The sequence below is a fragment of the Suricata suricatta genome, chromosome 7, assembly GCF_006229205.1.
Source record: "Suricata suricatta isolate VVHF042 chromosome 7, meerkat_22Aug2017_6uvM2_HiC, whole genome shotgun sequence".
Taxonomy (NCBI): Eukaryota; Metazoa; Chordata; class Mammalia; order Carnivora; family Herpestidae; genus Suricata; species Suricata suricatta.
In genome coordinates, this window is record NC_043706.1 from 144,152,452 (window position 1) to 144,166,497 (window position 14,046).

The 14,046-nt window shown below is 54.9% G+C and overlaps 1 protein-coding gene across 1 annotated transcript in view; it reads left to right on the forward strand.

Moving 5' to 3' along the window:
• SMOC2 (SPARC related modular calcium binding 2) overlaps nucleotides 1-14,046 on the forward strand; it is a 101,999-nt gene that overhangs the window by 31,384 nt on the left and 56,569 nt on the right. Inside the window, exons 5-7 of the mRNA XM_029943275.1 lie at nucleotides 3,565-3,612; nucleotides 6,337-6,387; nucleotides 7,684-7,758. Of these exons, the coding sequence (XP_029799135.1) occupies nucleotides 3,565-3,612; nucleotides 6,337-6,387; nucleotides 7,684-7,758 (174 nt within the window). The remainder of the gene's footprint in view (nucleotides 1-3,564; nucleotides 3,613-6,336; nucleotides 6,388-7,683; nucleotides 7,759-14,046) is intronic.

A 14,046-nucleotide genomic window follows, 5' to 3' on the forward strand; every position in this document is an offset into this window, starting at 1 on the left:
GGCGCTGCAGACGGAGGGGCTCCCTTGCTGGCCTTCCTGGGGCCCAGCCCCACCGAAGCCTGCGTTAGGTTAGCGCTTGCCGCCCTCTCTGGAGCGCGTAGGGCACGGAGCTGGGTCACACCACAGGAGGCACGGTGTCACCTGCGGGGAAACCCAGGAAAATCCGGGGAAGTGAGTCACCTTCACCCATTGGAAGTGAGCCCTGACTGTGAACACTGTACTCCCATCCCTCATAGGACCTGGAGGTCCATAGGAAGGGGAAACTGAGGCAGGGAAAATAGCAGAAAGCTCCCCGTTTCTCTCTGTGATTACTCTAAAGCCTGGATTCCTCAGGCACTTGACTAAAATCTGTTGTTGTCGAAGTCGTGGTGTTGGGAAAGCCACACCACCTAGATCGGGTGATACGTTCTGTTTACAGTAGGTATATAATATCTAGTCGTCCATCCGGGAAGGACGAGGGATTCGCTGAGCGCTCCTGCACCATTTGCTTACACCCGGTAAGCATCACAGTCGAGCTGGTTTTGAATCACTTCAGCCTCTCCCATGTTGGCTGGAGGAGGCCAAGGCCCGGCGGCCCCGAAGCAGGTCCTGGGGGGCAGGAGGGAGGCGGCAGGGCAGCTGTGTCTGAGCCAGGCGCCCAGGATGACGGGACTCACGCTATTCCCCTTAAACCATGGACACTGTTTTCCCTGCATTGTTTTGTGGTTTCCTCCTCCAGTAACGCACGCCCTGACTGCGGGGAAAGCCACCTCTTCTAAAATATTTTTTAAGTTATTTAGTTTGAGAGAGAGATGGAGAGGATCTGGCCCTTTTAAAACAGCATTACATGATCTGTATCTGTGGGAAATGACGGATGTCAGACTTACTTTGGTAATCAGTTCACAATGTAAGCTAATCATTGTGATGTGCGCGTTGAATTGATAAGGTGCTGAATGCCCATTATTTCTCAATAAAACTGAACAATAAGGTAAAAAGCAAAATAACATTTAAAGGGGATGAGATCTCACAAATGGAGGGAATTCAGCTGTGTCCTTGAAATATGAAGGTCAGTCTTCTGGTCTGTGAGCAGTGATCAGGCCTCGAAAGCACAGCTGACCTACCAGGGCCTTATGAAGCTGTTCGCTGTCTCCCAAGCCCCCATTTCTTTTTTTTAAATTTTTTAAAAATATTTTATTTATTTTTGATACAGAGCATGAGAGGGGGAGGGGCAGAGAGAGAAGGAGACACGGAACCGGAAGCAGGCTCCAGGCTCCGAGCTAGCTGTCAGCACAGAGCCTGACGCAGGGCTCGAACCCACGAACGTGAGATCTGACCTGAGCCAAAGTCAGAGGCTTAACCGACTGAGCCACCCCGGCGCCCCCCAAGCCCCCATTTCAAAACCCCTTTCTGCACCTGCGTCCTAGATTTTCATCTGTCACATTCTCGGGAATTCTCCAGCAAATCCTGGTCTCCAGAGAGCCGTGATGAGGGGTGAGGCAGCGTCTGGCGCTGGGTGCATGGACTGTACTTGGCGTAGCGGTTTGCTGCGTGATGTTCGGCTGTTGGCCACATCCTCGGGGGCAGGGTGTTGCAGGGAAGGAGGTGAGATTGGGGAGCTTTTTGTCCAGGGGCATTTGGACCCTCTTCAGGTTCTGGCACAAAACGCGTGAATCATGGAACACGTTACCAGGGACACTGGAATCTGCTGTAAAATCATTTCTTCCACGGTAAGAACAGGGTGGCATTGCTTTTGTACGGACTGGCTTGAGTAAACACCGAGTGGATTTAGGGGGCTGATGAGCTTGGTCTGTGAGGAAGCGGGCCTGGGGGCCAGGGAGACCCTCCCCCTCCCCCCAGGCCTCTGCCTCTCAGCTGCCTGCACATCCACAGTTTATAGTCCTCAACCCTTAGACCACAACGCACCGTCCTAGCTGGTGCAGAAGAGCCCTTGTGCGGGGCATCGGATCATCATGTAGGATATTTACAGTTAGCTCAGAATACTGAAGCCCAAATAGTTATACTCAGACATATTACTGGAATATTATCATTTTCAGGCAAAAGTAGGAAACATGTTTTGACTCACTGCAGAAACACATGGTAAGGAGAAGCTGAGGGCGGAAGACCGTGAAGTTCGTTAAGAAATCTCAGCTCAGGAGAAGGCCACACTGTGGCCCCTCTTCATGGCGCGGGGATTCTTGCCGAAGCAGAATCCTGTTTTGAGTCCTGGAGACCATGTCCCATCCCACCAGTGGCAGGAGGGAAGTAACCGGGCGCAGGGCCGGTAAGCAGCTCTGACGACCCACGGAGCACCCGGTCCTCTGCCAGACTCCCCAGTGCACGCGACTCGGTCACTTCACAGAATCAGGGCTGCAGGGACAAGCGCGTCTCCTCCGGAGCTGGGGCCACGGGTGCACCTGCCGCAGACCCAGTGGGCGGGGCCGAGGGCCAAGCCAGAAGCTTCCCGAGGTTGGTGCTCACGTGAGCACCCTTGGTTCCTCGCGGTGAACCTGCCAACCTGCCATATCTGCAACTGTGTGTTACTGTCTGTCCCGTGAGATCCTTTCCTACCATGACCTGCTGTGCATCTCCTACGATGTCACCATTACAGCCCAGGAAACAGGAGAAATATTCTCAAGATGTTGTACAGTTGACATCCAAGGTATAAGTGACGGTTTGTAGACAGCCTCATGTTTAAGATTGTAAGACAAGAGATGGGTCTCGAGTCTGTGTCTGCGATGTCTACACTGAGGTGCACAGCCCGGCATGTGACGCGGGCGGTCCTCAGTGAGTCCTGCAGGGACGATCCTCTCCCGTCAGCAGGGACGGTTCCCCCCCCCCCCCCCCCCCCCCCCCCCCCCGTCAGCAGCGACGGCCCCCTCCCCCACCCCCACCCATCAGCAGCGACAGTTCCCCCCCTCTCCCTTCGGCAGGGACGGCCCCCTCCCCCATCAGCAGGTGGACTCCAGACTCCTGTGCACAATTGGCTTGTACTCCTTCGGGGGAGGGGCGTAGTGTCGGCGCGGGGGGAGGTCAGTGCGTGGTGGTTTCCAGCCGCCGGCGGAGCGCAAGGCGCCATCTGCCGCTCGAATCTCTCGGCGTAACAGAGATGTCGCGAGCGCTCGTGCGACACGCGACCAGCCTTGCGTTTTCCCGCGCTCTGTCCACACAAGACAATCCTCCACTTTCTTTTCTCTGGAAGGAAGTCCAGCCCACACCAGGGTGTCTGGCATAACTTTCGTTACTTTGAAAACGGTTCCTCTTTGATTCTGAGTCTCGCTGCGGCCCCTACACGGTGCGTGTGAAGGGGTGATGACGTCATTCACGTGAAGAAACTGACGTGTGGTAAATTAGGAGTGTGTGTCTCAGGAACGTGGCCGACCAGTTAGCGGCAGCAGTAGGAACGACTCTGGTTTACTGGCTTAGGGCCGTGACCGCAGATGACACTGCCACCCCTGGTCCTAGATGGCTGTTTAACCAGAAAGTGACAGGCACTGTGACCCACTGGAAGTGGAAGGAAGCTTGTGTGACAAGTGTGGATGGGCGCTGGGGAGCCAGCGATAATTTATTCCTTCTTTCCCCCCTTAGGTTCCGTAAATGAAAAGCTACCCCAACGGGAAGGCACAGGAAAAACAGGTAACTATCTTAAAATCAATTTTCATGACGAAAACACATCACAGCTAATTCAATCTCAGCTTCAAGATGGCTTCTCGAGTTAAAATTTAAATGTGGACTAAATGATACGAGAGCTGACGAAGTTCATTACGTGTTCGCTCAACACTCGGTCTTATTCCTTCGGACCACCCGGGTCTTGTAGGCGTCGGAGCGTCACCCACGTCCGCCCAAGGGAGGGCCCCTCCGACGGGCACCGTCTCTGCCTGGGGAGGGGCTCACTCCCGTGTAATTCGGGAGTGTAGAGTCACCGGGGGCCGCTGAGGAGGGGTCTCAACGCTTCCTCGTGGGAAGGAGGCTGCTTTTCCCCGTGTGTGACAGTCACGCCCCCTGGGACTGGTGGGGACAAGAGCCAGGTAGAAGAGCGAGCCGTTTCCATAGCAGCCGGTTCGTGCCACACAGGCGCCGGCGGGCCCGCCATGACCTTCCCCGGGCCCCGCCTTCGCCCTTCCCACAGCGTCGTCCCTTAGACCCAGGGACACGTTTTCAACCTTTGAAGTCAGAAGTCATTTTCCAGACAAAATTAAGAAAAAAGTTTAGTACCAAAATTTTAGGCAACTCTTATTTTCTGCTGGAGGTTACAGTACATGAACCAGTAATAAAGAAAAGTGACGACAGTGGACCAGAGCTGGGTTTCAGGCAAGTCCCTTCCCTTAAGTGTGTTCTGAGACCAGGGTGGGCACCGTCACTGCCCAAGAAGATGTCAGAGTCCCAGGCGTGCTCCGGTGGCACTGGGGACAGGCATCCAGTGGCAGCAGAGTGGTCTCACAAGAGGGCAGGGGTGGTGGCACGGGGGTGTGGAGAGGGACACGTAGCGGAGAACAGAAGAGCCTCAGAATTGAGGAAAACAGAGAAAGACAGTGACGTGCGTGGCCAGAACACCGGCCGGAGTGAGGGTTTACCTTTGGGAAAGGGGATCAAGTGGCCCAGAACGTGAGGCGAACGGCTTGGATTTGAGTCTCTGAGGCCCGGGGGTGGGCAGGCCAGGATCTTTTAGAGAAGAGGAGGGGCGGTATTCAGGGCTGCGCCCATCAGTCAGCGGGCAGGGGAGGAGGAGAGGAACGGGCACGCTACCTCCGAGGGAGTTTCCTAACCCCGTGGAACACGTGTCACGCACGCCGAATCCCTGTAAAACGCAAATCCCCAGGGAGCTGGGGTGTGGGCACAGACGTGAACTGAGGCAGGACTCCGTTCCTTCCACCGAGGCCTCTCCATCCATGGACGTGCGCACAACGGGGAATTCCTGAGATCAAGCAGCAAAGCTGACTTACCGCCAAAAACAACACGTTACAGAGTCTAGAAGGGAAAATAAACAGCACACGGCTCTCTGTGGTTTAGTTTCATTTTCTCAAGGCCGAGTTAGCGAGTTAGTGCACCAGGGACCAGCGCGTGCGGTGCCTGCGTTGGGGGCCAGGGCAGGCCTGCGGGCGGTCCCTGGGGTGCCCTGCGCCCTGCACATCGTGCGTGGGCCCGTCTGAGTCTCCAGGCTCCCAGGGATCTGGGGAACGGACGGTCGGCCCCTCGGAGGTGACCTGCCGGGGCCTCGGTGACGGTGCACAGTGCTCATCGCACCTGTGGTGGCTCTAGACGGGTCCCCATGGCACCGTGGCTCGTGGGAGGGGTTCCGCGAGCTTCCATGGCTCAGAGTGACAGTGTCAGAGCCGGAGTTTCTCAAACAGGCGATCTTACGTCCTGTCAGTGTTCTGACGGAGAGCAAGCCTTTGCTCAAAGATCGCTCAACGTTAAAGTTTTTTTAAAGAAGCTTTTTGGTTTGTCCCCAAAAAGAACTTATGAGAAACTTCAGTTTTATTCCTCAGACTTCTGGGAAAGTCGTGAATCACAGATAAGCCTCGTGGCCGCCCGTATCTCCAGCACGGTTTACTGGGATTTAATCCTCAAATTATTATATGATGGGGTCACGCTAGCAAGCTCCAGTGAAAAGCAGCAGGCAGGCCCCCGGGGCCCCCACAAAGTGCCTGTGATTGTGTGCTGGGCGGGGCTGGGGGCCGCTTACCGGGGCCCGACTTCCAGCAGCTCAATCCCCGTGTCATCCTGACATGGCTTGGAACTCTCTAGAATCTGACGCTGTGCCAGGGAACCATGGTCTCTCTACGAATTAAATAAGCCAGAGAAATGGTGCCAGACTGGCTCCGTCACCCACACAGTGTCCCGCTCTGCGATGTTGACTCTTGTCCCCCAGTTCCTGCAGGGGTGACAGAGGGGCTGGCCGTGCAGGGGTGCAGAGGCGGCAAGTCAGGGCCTGATCCTTAGATCCCTGCCCTCCACTCGGGAAAACGGGGTGGGGGGCAGAGCAGGGGTCTCTGGGCTCCCCCCAGCCCACCCCCATCTCTCTTCTGCCTTCCGTCACCCCCAAGCCGCTGACTTTGTTGACGTGAGCCCCCCTTCCCACTGCTGTGGCCCCTGCTCTCTCCCCCTCCTGCCCTGAGCCCCTCAGGAGCCCCCCAGGAGCCCCCACCCGGCCGCAGGGGCCCGGTTTCCAGCCCGCTCGAGCCCCCAGGTGGCCGCTCACCGAGTGCTCCTGGCGGCCGAGGCGCTGCCCCCCCCCCCGGGGTGGTTTGGGGGGTGCTGGGCGCACGCGAGCCCTCGGCTTCCTCCTGTGCGCGCACTTAACTGGACTTACTCTCATAATTGTAGTCTCCTTGCAAATCTTTTCCGTTCTGAATTCAGATGATGCCTCAGCTCCGGCGCTGGAGACGCAGCCTCAAGGAGATGAAGAAGGTGAGCCTGGCCTCAACAGGGTCTGGGGGGGGACGCGGATGTGGGGGGAGGACGGCGTGCATTCGGGGGAGGACGGCGTGCATGCGGAGGAGGACGCGGACGTGGGGGGGGACGTGGACGTGGGGAGGGGAGGACGCGGACTCGGGGGGGGGGGGAGGACGCGGATGTGGGGGGAGGACGCGGACGCGGGGGAGAGGATTCCGGTGCCTGGGAGCAGTCATGGGCCTGGGAGCGGCAGGCCCGTCACCTGCTGGGAGTGTACTCAGAGGGGACCGGATGTGGCCACTTCCAACTTTGTGACACCTGCTGTCTTTGGCGGTGGCTTCGGAGCATGGCTCGTGAATCAGCGGTGGTGCCGTCATGCCGGAGTTGAGATTTTATGATTTGGATGATATAAAAGATCCATTTCAGAAGCGTGCGGCGACACGTGCCCTGTCCCTGCTCCGACTCCACGCCTGTCACCCCTCATGCTCGCCGTGGTGCGGGGCGTGAGGCCAGCTGTGGGAGGTCACGTGCAGGAGGGCGTTTCTCGGGTGGGTTGAATTTTATAGTCACCGCCAAGGGGGATCCTCCTATTCTTAGACTTCAGTAAATGGCCTGAGGTGTTTGCCGAAGTGTCACAGATTGTCCGGCCAAAGGAGTGCGGGTTTGAAGACAAAGTGTAAGGAACGCACATCATGAATAAAGCAAAGGATGAGAGGAGGACCCACAAGGTGGCGGGCAGCTAACAGTGACGGCGGTGGCAGATGCCTGCCCGGCACGAGGTGCTGCACGGGGTCACCGGCCCACCGAACCCTGACCACTGACCGACCCTGTCTGAGGCGCCAGGCTGACCCGGCCGAGGGCGGCCAGGGCCGGGGTGGCCGCGGACCGTGTGCTCCGCGGGCGCCTGCACAGAGGTGTAGTTCACGGAGTGCGGTTCCTGACGGCTCTGCTGAGCAAGGGCTCGTGCGCTACGGGCAAGCCCGTCTCCCGGCGCGGGGACGTGTTTCTGCCCCTCGGGGCTTCCCCCCGAGACCCACGCTGTGTACGGGAGCCACTCGGGTTCATAGACGTGTTACTTGTACTTATAGAAGGAAAAAGAAAAAAATCACACTGAAATGTTCTAAATGTATACTGTACTTTCTTTTTGTCTCAAGTATGTGATCATTTTAACGGTATCTTTGAAAATGTGGAATATGTATTTATTTAGCACACTGACTTTTTGGCTTTTAGGCTCTCTACTGAGGTCTTTAATTGAGCAACTGTGTTTTCATGGTGAATTAAAAACATTATCATTTTGTTTTGGTTTCTTAGATATTGCGTCACGTTACCCCACGCTCTGGACTGAACAAGTGAAAAGTCGGCAGAACAAAACCAGTAAGAATTCAGGTAAGAAGGGGCCCACTGTTGCTTCGTGAGGAGGGACTTAATAGGCTAGGAAGTGGTGTCATTTTCTGGAAGTTAAATGCAGAGAGCACGTCTTTGCCCTCAGTTTCCAATGAGTCATGCAAATAATTCTTGTGACTTGACCACCGAAATGTAGTTCAGATTTTGGTGGTTTTATTAACTTTCCTAAGTGCTTTAGAAGGTTTCTCTGAATGTGCCAAGCAGACTATAGCTTTAGGTATAAAAATAGCAATAATTGATAATAAGTATTTGGTTTTGACCGTGTTTCAGAGATGACCAGAGCCTTGGCTAATGCTCTTCAGAATCCCCAAAGCTCTGCGGATGTGTTTGCTGCCGAGGCGTGTTTGACGCACTCTGGCCTTTTGAGCTGACGGTCCTGACGCTGGGGGAGAGGGGGGGGTGGCCTGGGGCTGGTCAGCGGGTCCCCCGCACGAGGACTCGGTGACCTCCGCCCCTGCGTGGCGCTTGCACGAGCTCCTCCTCTCTCTATATATATAAACACTTACTGAAAGAAAGTGTCCTTCCGGGTTCCAAGTACTCATCTGCTGACGGTCTGCAGGCCCAGTAATAACGCGAATGTTCTGTGATCAGCCTCCAGTGAAAAACTCGTAAACGTTCACGGAGCCAGCCTGCGCTCACAGCCCTGCGGCCTGTGCGCAGCTGTGTTTCTTCCAAGTGCGTTTTAATGTCTATTTATAAAAAACAAAGCAAAACAGCCAACAAACAGCTCAAGAGGTTTCTCAAAGTGCAGGCTGCTAATAATACTTTGGTTCTCTCCTGTCACCTGTCCTCACTCTCACTCCTGGAGGGACTCTTGAGACGAGGCCCCGAGTCCTGGTGTTTTCCCGCCTCCGGGACAGACTCTACGTGACAGGAAGGGCCACCGATTTACAGCCTGAAGGCAGCAGGCGGGAGGAGCCGTGGAGGCACCAGAGGAGGGCTTGGGAGGGAGCAGGTCCGGTGTGTTCTCGTGTGGTTTTCATCAGTGACGTTCCCGTCACCGTCCCCAGCCCCACGTGTCACCTGTGCGGCTCCTGGTGGTCCTGCCAGGCCGGGGCCCCTTCCCTCCCGGCTGCAGCTCCCACGGGGCTGAGGTGAGAAAGGGAAGACTCCCAAGGTCTGACCATCAGGGACCTGTGCGCACATGGCCGGGAAATCTAAAGCATATTTATCGAATTTGAAAATTATTTTCTCAGAAATGATTGGGAAATGTTTTTTCCCTTTTGTATAAAGACGCAAACTTAGGAACTTCAGAAACGGGGGAGTCAGCTTCGTTCAGTCCTGTTGCTGTATTTCTAAACGTTAACTCGTCAGCTCTGCTTCCGAGGCGCGGGGTGAGCGGGTGGGAAGCGAACCAAACGCGGCACGTTTCCGACTGACCGGTGGTCTTGGGAAGCCCCCGCGCAGGGACAGAGGGCAGGGCCGAGCTTTCCTTGAGGCCACATTTAAACTATTCTGAGCGGTGTCACTGGAAATGTGCGCTTTGCTATAAAAACAGTTTGGATTGTCGGAGGGATGGTTTCCAGGTTTAGACAGAGCACATACGTAAGCTCATGGAGGACACACGTTTTGTGCCTCACTCATCACGGGCTGATCCCAGATTTTCCTTAAGTGACCTGCCAGTTACAGTTACCAACAGGAGCAAGGCCGAGACCACCGCTCAGTGGGGCTGAAAGTGACGCTTCAGGAAGTGCCAGCTTACAGAGGTTGCCCCGTGCTATAATTTGATTTAAATCCGCCTAAGTGGGCGGAACAGAAACAGACGACATTTGCTGACTTGTGCACACGGGATGTGGAATTACTAGATTCTGTCTGTGACTCATATCAGTTGTCTGGACACTTGTTCTTTCTGAGAGTCTGAAGAAAGTCAGATCAAATTGGTATTTTGCAATATTAGAAATAGTATTTAGGGGCGCCTGGGTGGCTCAGTCGGTTAAGCGTCCGGCTTCAGCTCAGGTCATGATCTCACAGTTCGTGGGTTCGAGCCCCGTGTCAGGCTCTGTGCTGAAGGTTTGCTCAGAGCCTAGAGCCTGCTTCAGATTCTGTGTCCCCCACGCCCCCGCCCCTCCCCTGCTCATGCTCTCTCTCTCTCTCAAAAATAAGTAAAACATTTAAAAATTACAAAAAATAGCGTGTCATTAAGTGAAACAGTGAAACGGCAGACAGCCATGGGGTTTTCGTAATGACCGCTGCTGTTGAGATCGTAAATGTAAAATGAGCCTCACTTGTACTTAGTGTTTATTTTTAACATACTTTTACTGATGATCTTTGACAGAATGAGGCGCTTTTATTTAACAAAGAATGAGTGCTGACGTGTGTATTATTCTGAAGTTTTAAAAACTTCGCTGTTTGTCTTTAACTCTTTGGTGTCACTTCCTGGAAGAGGCCAGACTGGGAAGGGGGTTCTCTTTTCCCTGATATTTCGTTATCAGTTAAAAGTCCCTCCATTTTTGCCTCGTGAGGCTGTGTTAAGATAACATAACATTACCTGGTACTGAGTACGTGGGATATGATCCCCCGTGTGACGAGGCGCCCCGTGTCCCCGTGGCCAGCATGCTGGGGGCGCTCAGTGGGAGGAGTCATCAGAACGGACCATCCCTGCAAGGAGAATGCAGCGCCCGAGTCTCAAAATGTACACGTGCTGGGTACTCCTTATGTGTTTTTTCTTTAAATGTTTTTACTTATTTTTGAGATAGAGAGAGATAGCATGAGCAGGGGAGGGGCAGAGAGACAGGGAGACACAGAATCTGAAAACAGGCTCCAGGCTCTGAGCTGTCAGCAGAGCCCGATGCAGGGCTTGAACCCACGAACCGTGAGATCATGACCTGAGACAAAGTCGGACGATTAACCGACTGAGCCCTCCAGGCGCCCCTGTACGTGTTTATTAAATCAGTAAAGAGTTTTACCAAAATGTTCATTGGTATCCTGACAGTTTCATTGCTTACTTTCCTAAAACAAACTACATGAAGCAAACCACAACCACAACAAAACCAAATAGATAAGTAACTAGAAAACAGAATTAAACTAAGTACAGTTTGACTGCTGACTTTTATTAATTAAAATGCAGTATAAATATAGATGACAGGGTCTCCTGGTGGTTCATTTAGCAAGAAGAGTATCACTCGTGTTATGTGAGTCCTTGCACATTAAATTAATGAGTGAAACCTAAACCTGTGTTTTAGTTATGGAAGCATTACTCAGTTTTGCCTCTCAATATAAAATTGAGAGTGTTGGGGCATCTGGGTGACTCAGTCAGTTAAGTGTCCGACTTCGGCTCAGGTCATGATCTCAGGGTTTGTGAGTTCGAGCCCAGCGTCAGACCGTGTGCTGACAGCTCAGGGCTTGGAGCTGCTTCGGATTCTGTGTCTCCCTCTCTCTCTGTCCCTGCCCCACTGGTGCTCTGTCTCTCTTGCTCTCAAAAATAAATAAGACATAAAAAAATTTAGAGTGTCAACTATTTTCTTGAATCATTTTACTATATTATTTCTATCTAATAAGATAGAAAAATTTATCACAAAAGATCATCAGAAAATTTTACCAGATAAGAGATTTTGTAATATACTGTCTTTAAATCATATAGAATTGATTTACAGAATGTAAAAGGAGTAAGAGATGGTTTCTGAACACGAGAGTTCTCTGAAAACACTGAGATGGTAGAGAACAGGAAGTCCACCTTCTTTGAACTCTGTGGCACCGGTTAGAACAGAAAAGGAGTTGAGGGAACGGGTAGACTTGGGTGATGAGGATCGTGCAGTTTTAGGGCAAAATGCCGTGTAGCCCAGCCCCCTCATTTTTAACTTAAAGGAAAAAGAAAAACAGAACACTGAATCTCAGAGAAATGAAGATCACCACAGCTCAGGGGAGTGACTTGGTGCCACTTCTGTGATTTCTTCATCTTACTGAGTATGTTTCTTGGAGAAGCCAGGCTTTTGGAAATGCCTTGCACAATGGATAGGGTTTTCTTTTTAAGTTTATTTTGAGAGAAAGAGCAAGTAGGGGAGGGACAGGGAGAGGGGAGAGAGAATCCCAAGCAGACTCCGCACTGTCAGCACAGAGCCCGACTTGGGGCTCGAACCCAGGAGCCGTGGGACCATGATCTGAGCCAGAATCAAGAGTCAGACGCTTCTCTGACTGAGCCCCCCCCCAGGCCCCCCCCCCACTGGATACGGTTTAATGGAATTACGGAATCTTAAAACTAAGGAAAAGCCCTCGAGACCACCCCACTCCCCCACGTAAGCCGACAGCTGAGGAAACGGAGGTCGGGAGACACAAAGGAGCCCACCCGAGGGCAGCCCGGGTGTGTGTCTGTTCGTCAGGTGCTCTGTTTGTTAAGAGACCGAGTTGCATGGACATGAGCATCCTCACTCAGAATGTTCCAGCAATCTGTGAGCCTCGTTGAGAGGATGAGAGCCCCAGGCGGCTGGGTGGCCCCGGCAGACGCTGGCCCTGGGCTAGGCTGTGCGGTGCTGTCAGCTCGGTCCGGGCTGTGCCTTCGCCGTGCCCCTTGCGCCCCAGGTCCCCCTTGGGTCTCGTTCCTCTGGGAACACGCCCTGGGCGCTGCCACATCCCCATCTCAGCCGCCTGGGATGCTCGTGTGCCCCGTGCCCCGGCCTCGGCTCGCCCGCGTCCCCAGGCCCTCGCTGCCCGCAGAACTGACACCTTGTGGCTCCCCTCCCCGGTGGGTCACAGGCTGGGTTCCCTATAACTGTTGACTTCCCTTGTTGATGAGCAGGTGCATGAACCTGCCTGATTACCAAGTGGCGTCACGGCATGACAGCCACGGTGACTCGGCCTGGACACTGCCACCAGCCTCCTGCTCTGGCGTCCGTAACAGCAGGTGCAGGGTGTCCCCTCAACACAGATGTGGTGGGGGGGCGGATGACTTTGCCACGCCTTTGAACTTGCAGAGACTTTCTGGCTTTCATGTGGATGTTACATTTACATACTTAGGCCTGGTCTTTCTGAAAGAATTTTTACCAAAGTAAAACTTAAGTGCTGTGATGCAACGGCTTCACATCACGTCAGAGGTGTCTCTTCGTTGGCTCAGGAAGGGCCTGTGAGTAAGTTAACAGTCAATAACTACGACCCGCTGCTTTTTTTTTAGTGTTTATTTTGAGAGAGGGAGAGTGGGGGAGGGGCAGGGAGAGAGGGAGAGAGAGGACCCCAAGGAGGCTCCGAGCTGTGAGCACAGAGCCTGATGCGGGAATCGGTCCTAGAACCGTGACCTGAGCTGAAATCAAGCATCAGACGCTCGACTGAGGCACCATCCAGGCGTCCCAGATCCTCTGCTTTGTCGCCTGGATGCTGTCCCCGTGCCCATGGCAGGGCTCCGCTGGTGAGCGTGACGAGCAGGAAGTTCGGGGGGAGCGAGCGGTCACCCGCTGGCGCCTCCCGCGGCCTTTCCCCTCGGTGAGCAGTCGGCACGCGGCAGGGGAGCCCGTCCCTGCACGCGGCTGCGTGGGAACCCCCTCCCGTGCACCCCTGCCCAGTCCCGCTTGGTGCTCGGGACAGGCCGCCGGGGCTGGGCGTGCCCTACGTCCACGCCACAGGCCCAGATGACACGTCACAGGCTCTTGACGTGGGCACTGAAATGCCACCTGACTCACCCAGGCGTGCTCCTCGCGCTGGGCTCTCCGCGTCAAGAAGATGCCCGTCTGGCATGTGGGGGTCCACGGGCCCCCAGACTGGGGGGTTCCCGCATCCCTGTGTCACTCGCCCGTGCCAAGTCGCCGAGGCCCCCGTGTGTGAGGCCGTGAGCCCCCGTGACCTGTCCCGCACGGAGACAGAGCCCCTCCTGCAGCTCTGCCCCTGGCCGCTCCCGTTTCCCCCAGGAGAATCTTCCCACCCCTCGTCCCCTGATGGTCCCAGAGCAGCCCCGCCAGCTCTTGCCTACGTTTCTGCTTCCTGTGAGGGTGGACTTTGCCCCGAAACTGCCCTCAGCGATCGGTCATCCCGGAGACCTGGCTCCCAGTGTCAGTGACCCCGTGTCCGCCAGCCCCGGGCCACTGCCCTGCCCGCCGCCCTCTGCACTGCCCCTCCCGTCCAGGACGCGCTTGCGTCTTTAGAGGCACATGTGTCTCTCCATGTTCATCTCCCTCCTCGGGGTGAGGTCTCATCGGGGCAGCGATAGAACCTCCTTCACCCTGGGGCCAACCCTGGGTCTCAGACCCAGCTGTGGTCGTGGGTGTTCTCGAGGCCCCGTGCAGGGGCTCAGGGATTGTGAGCGTGCACAGGACCGCGTGCAGGGGCTCAGGGATTGTGAGCGTGCAC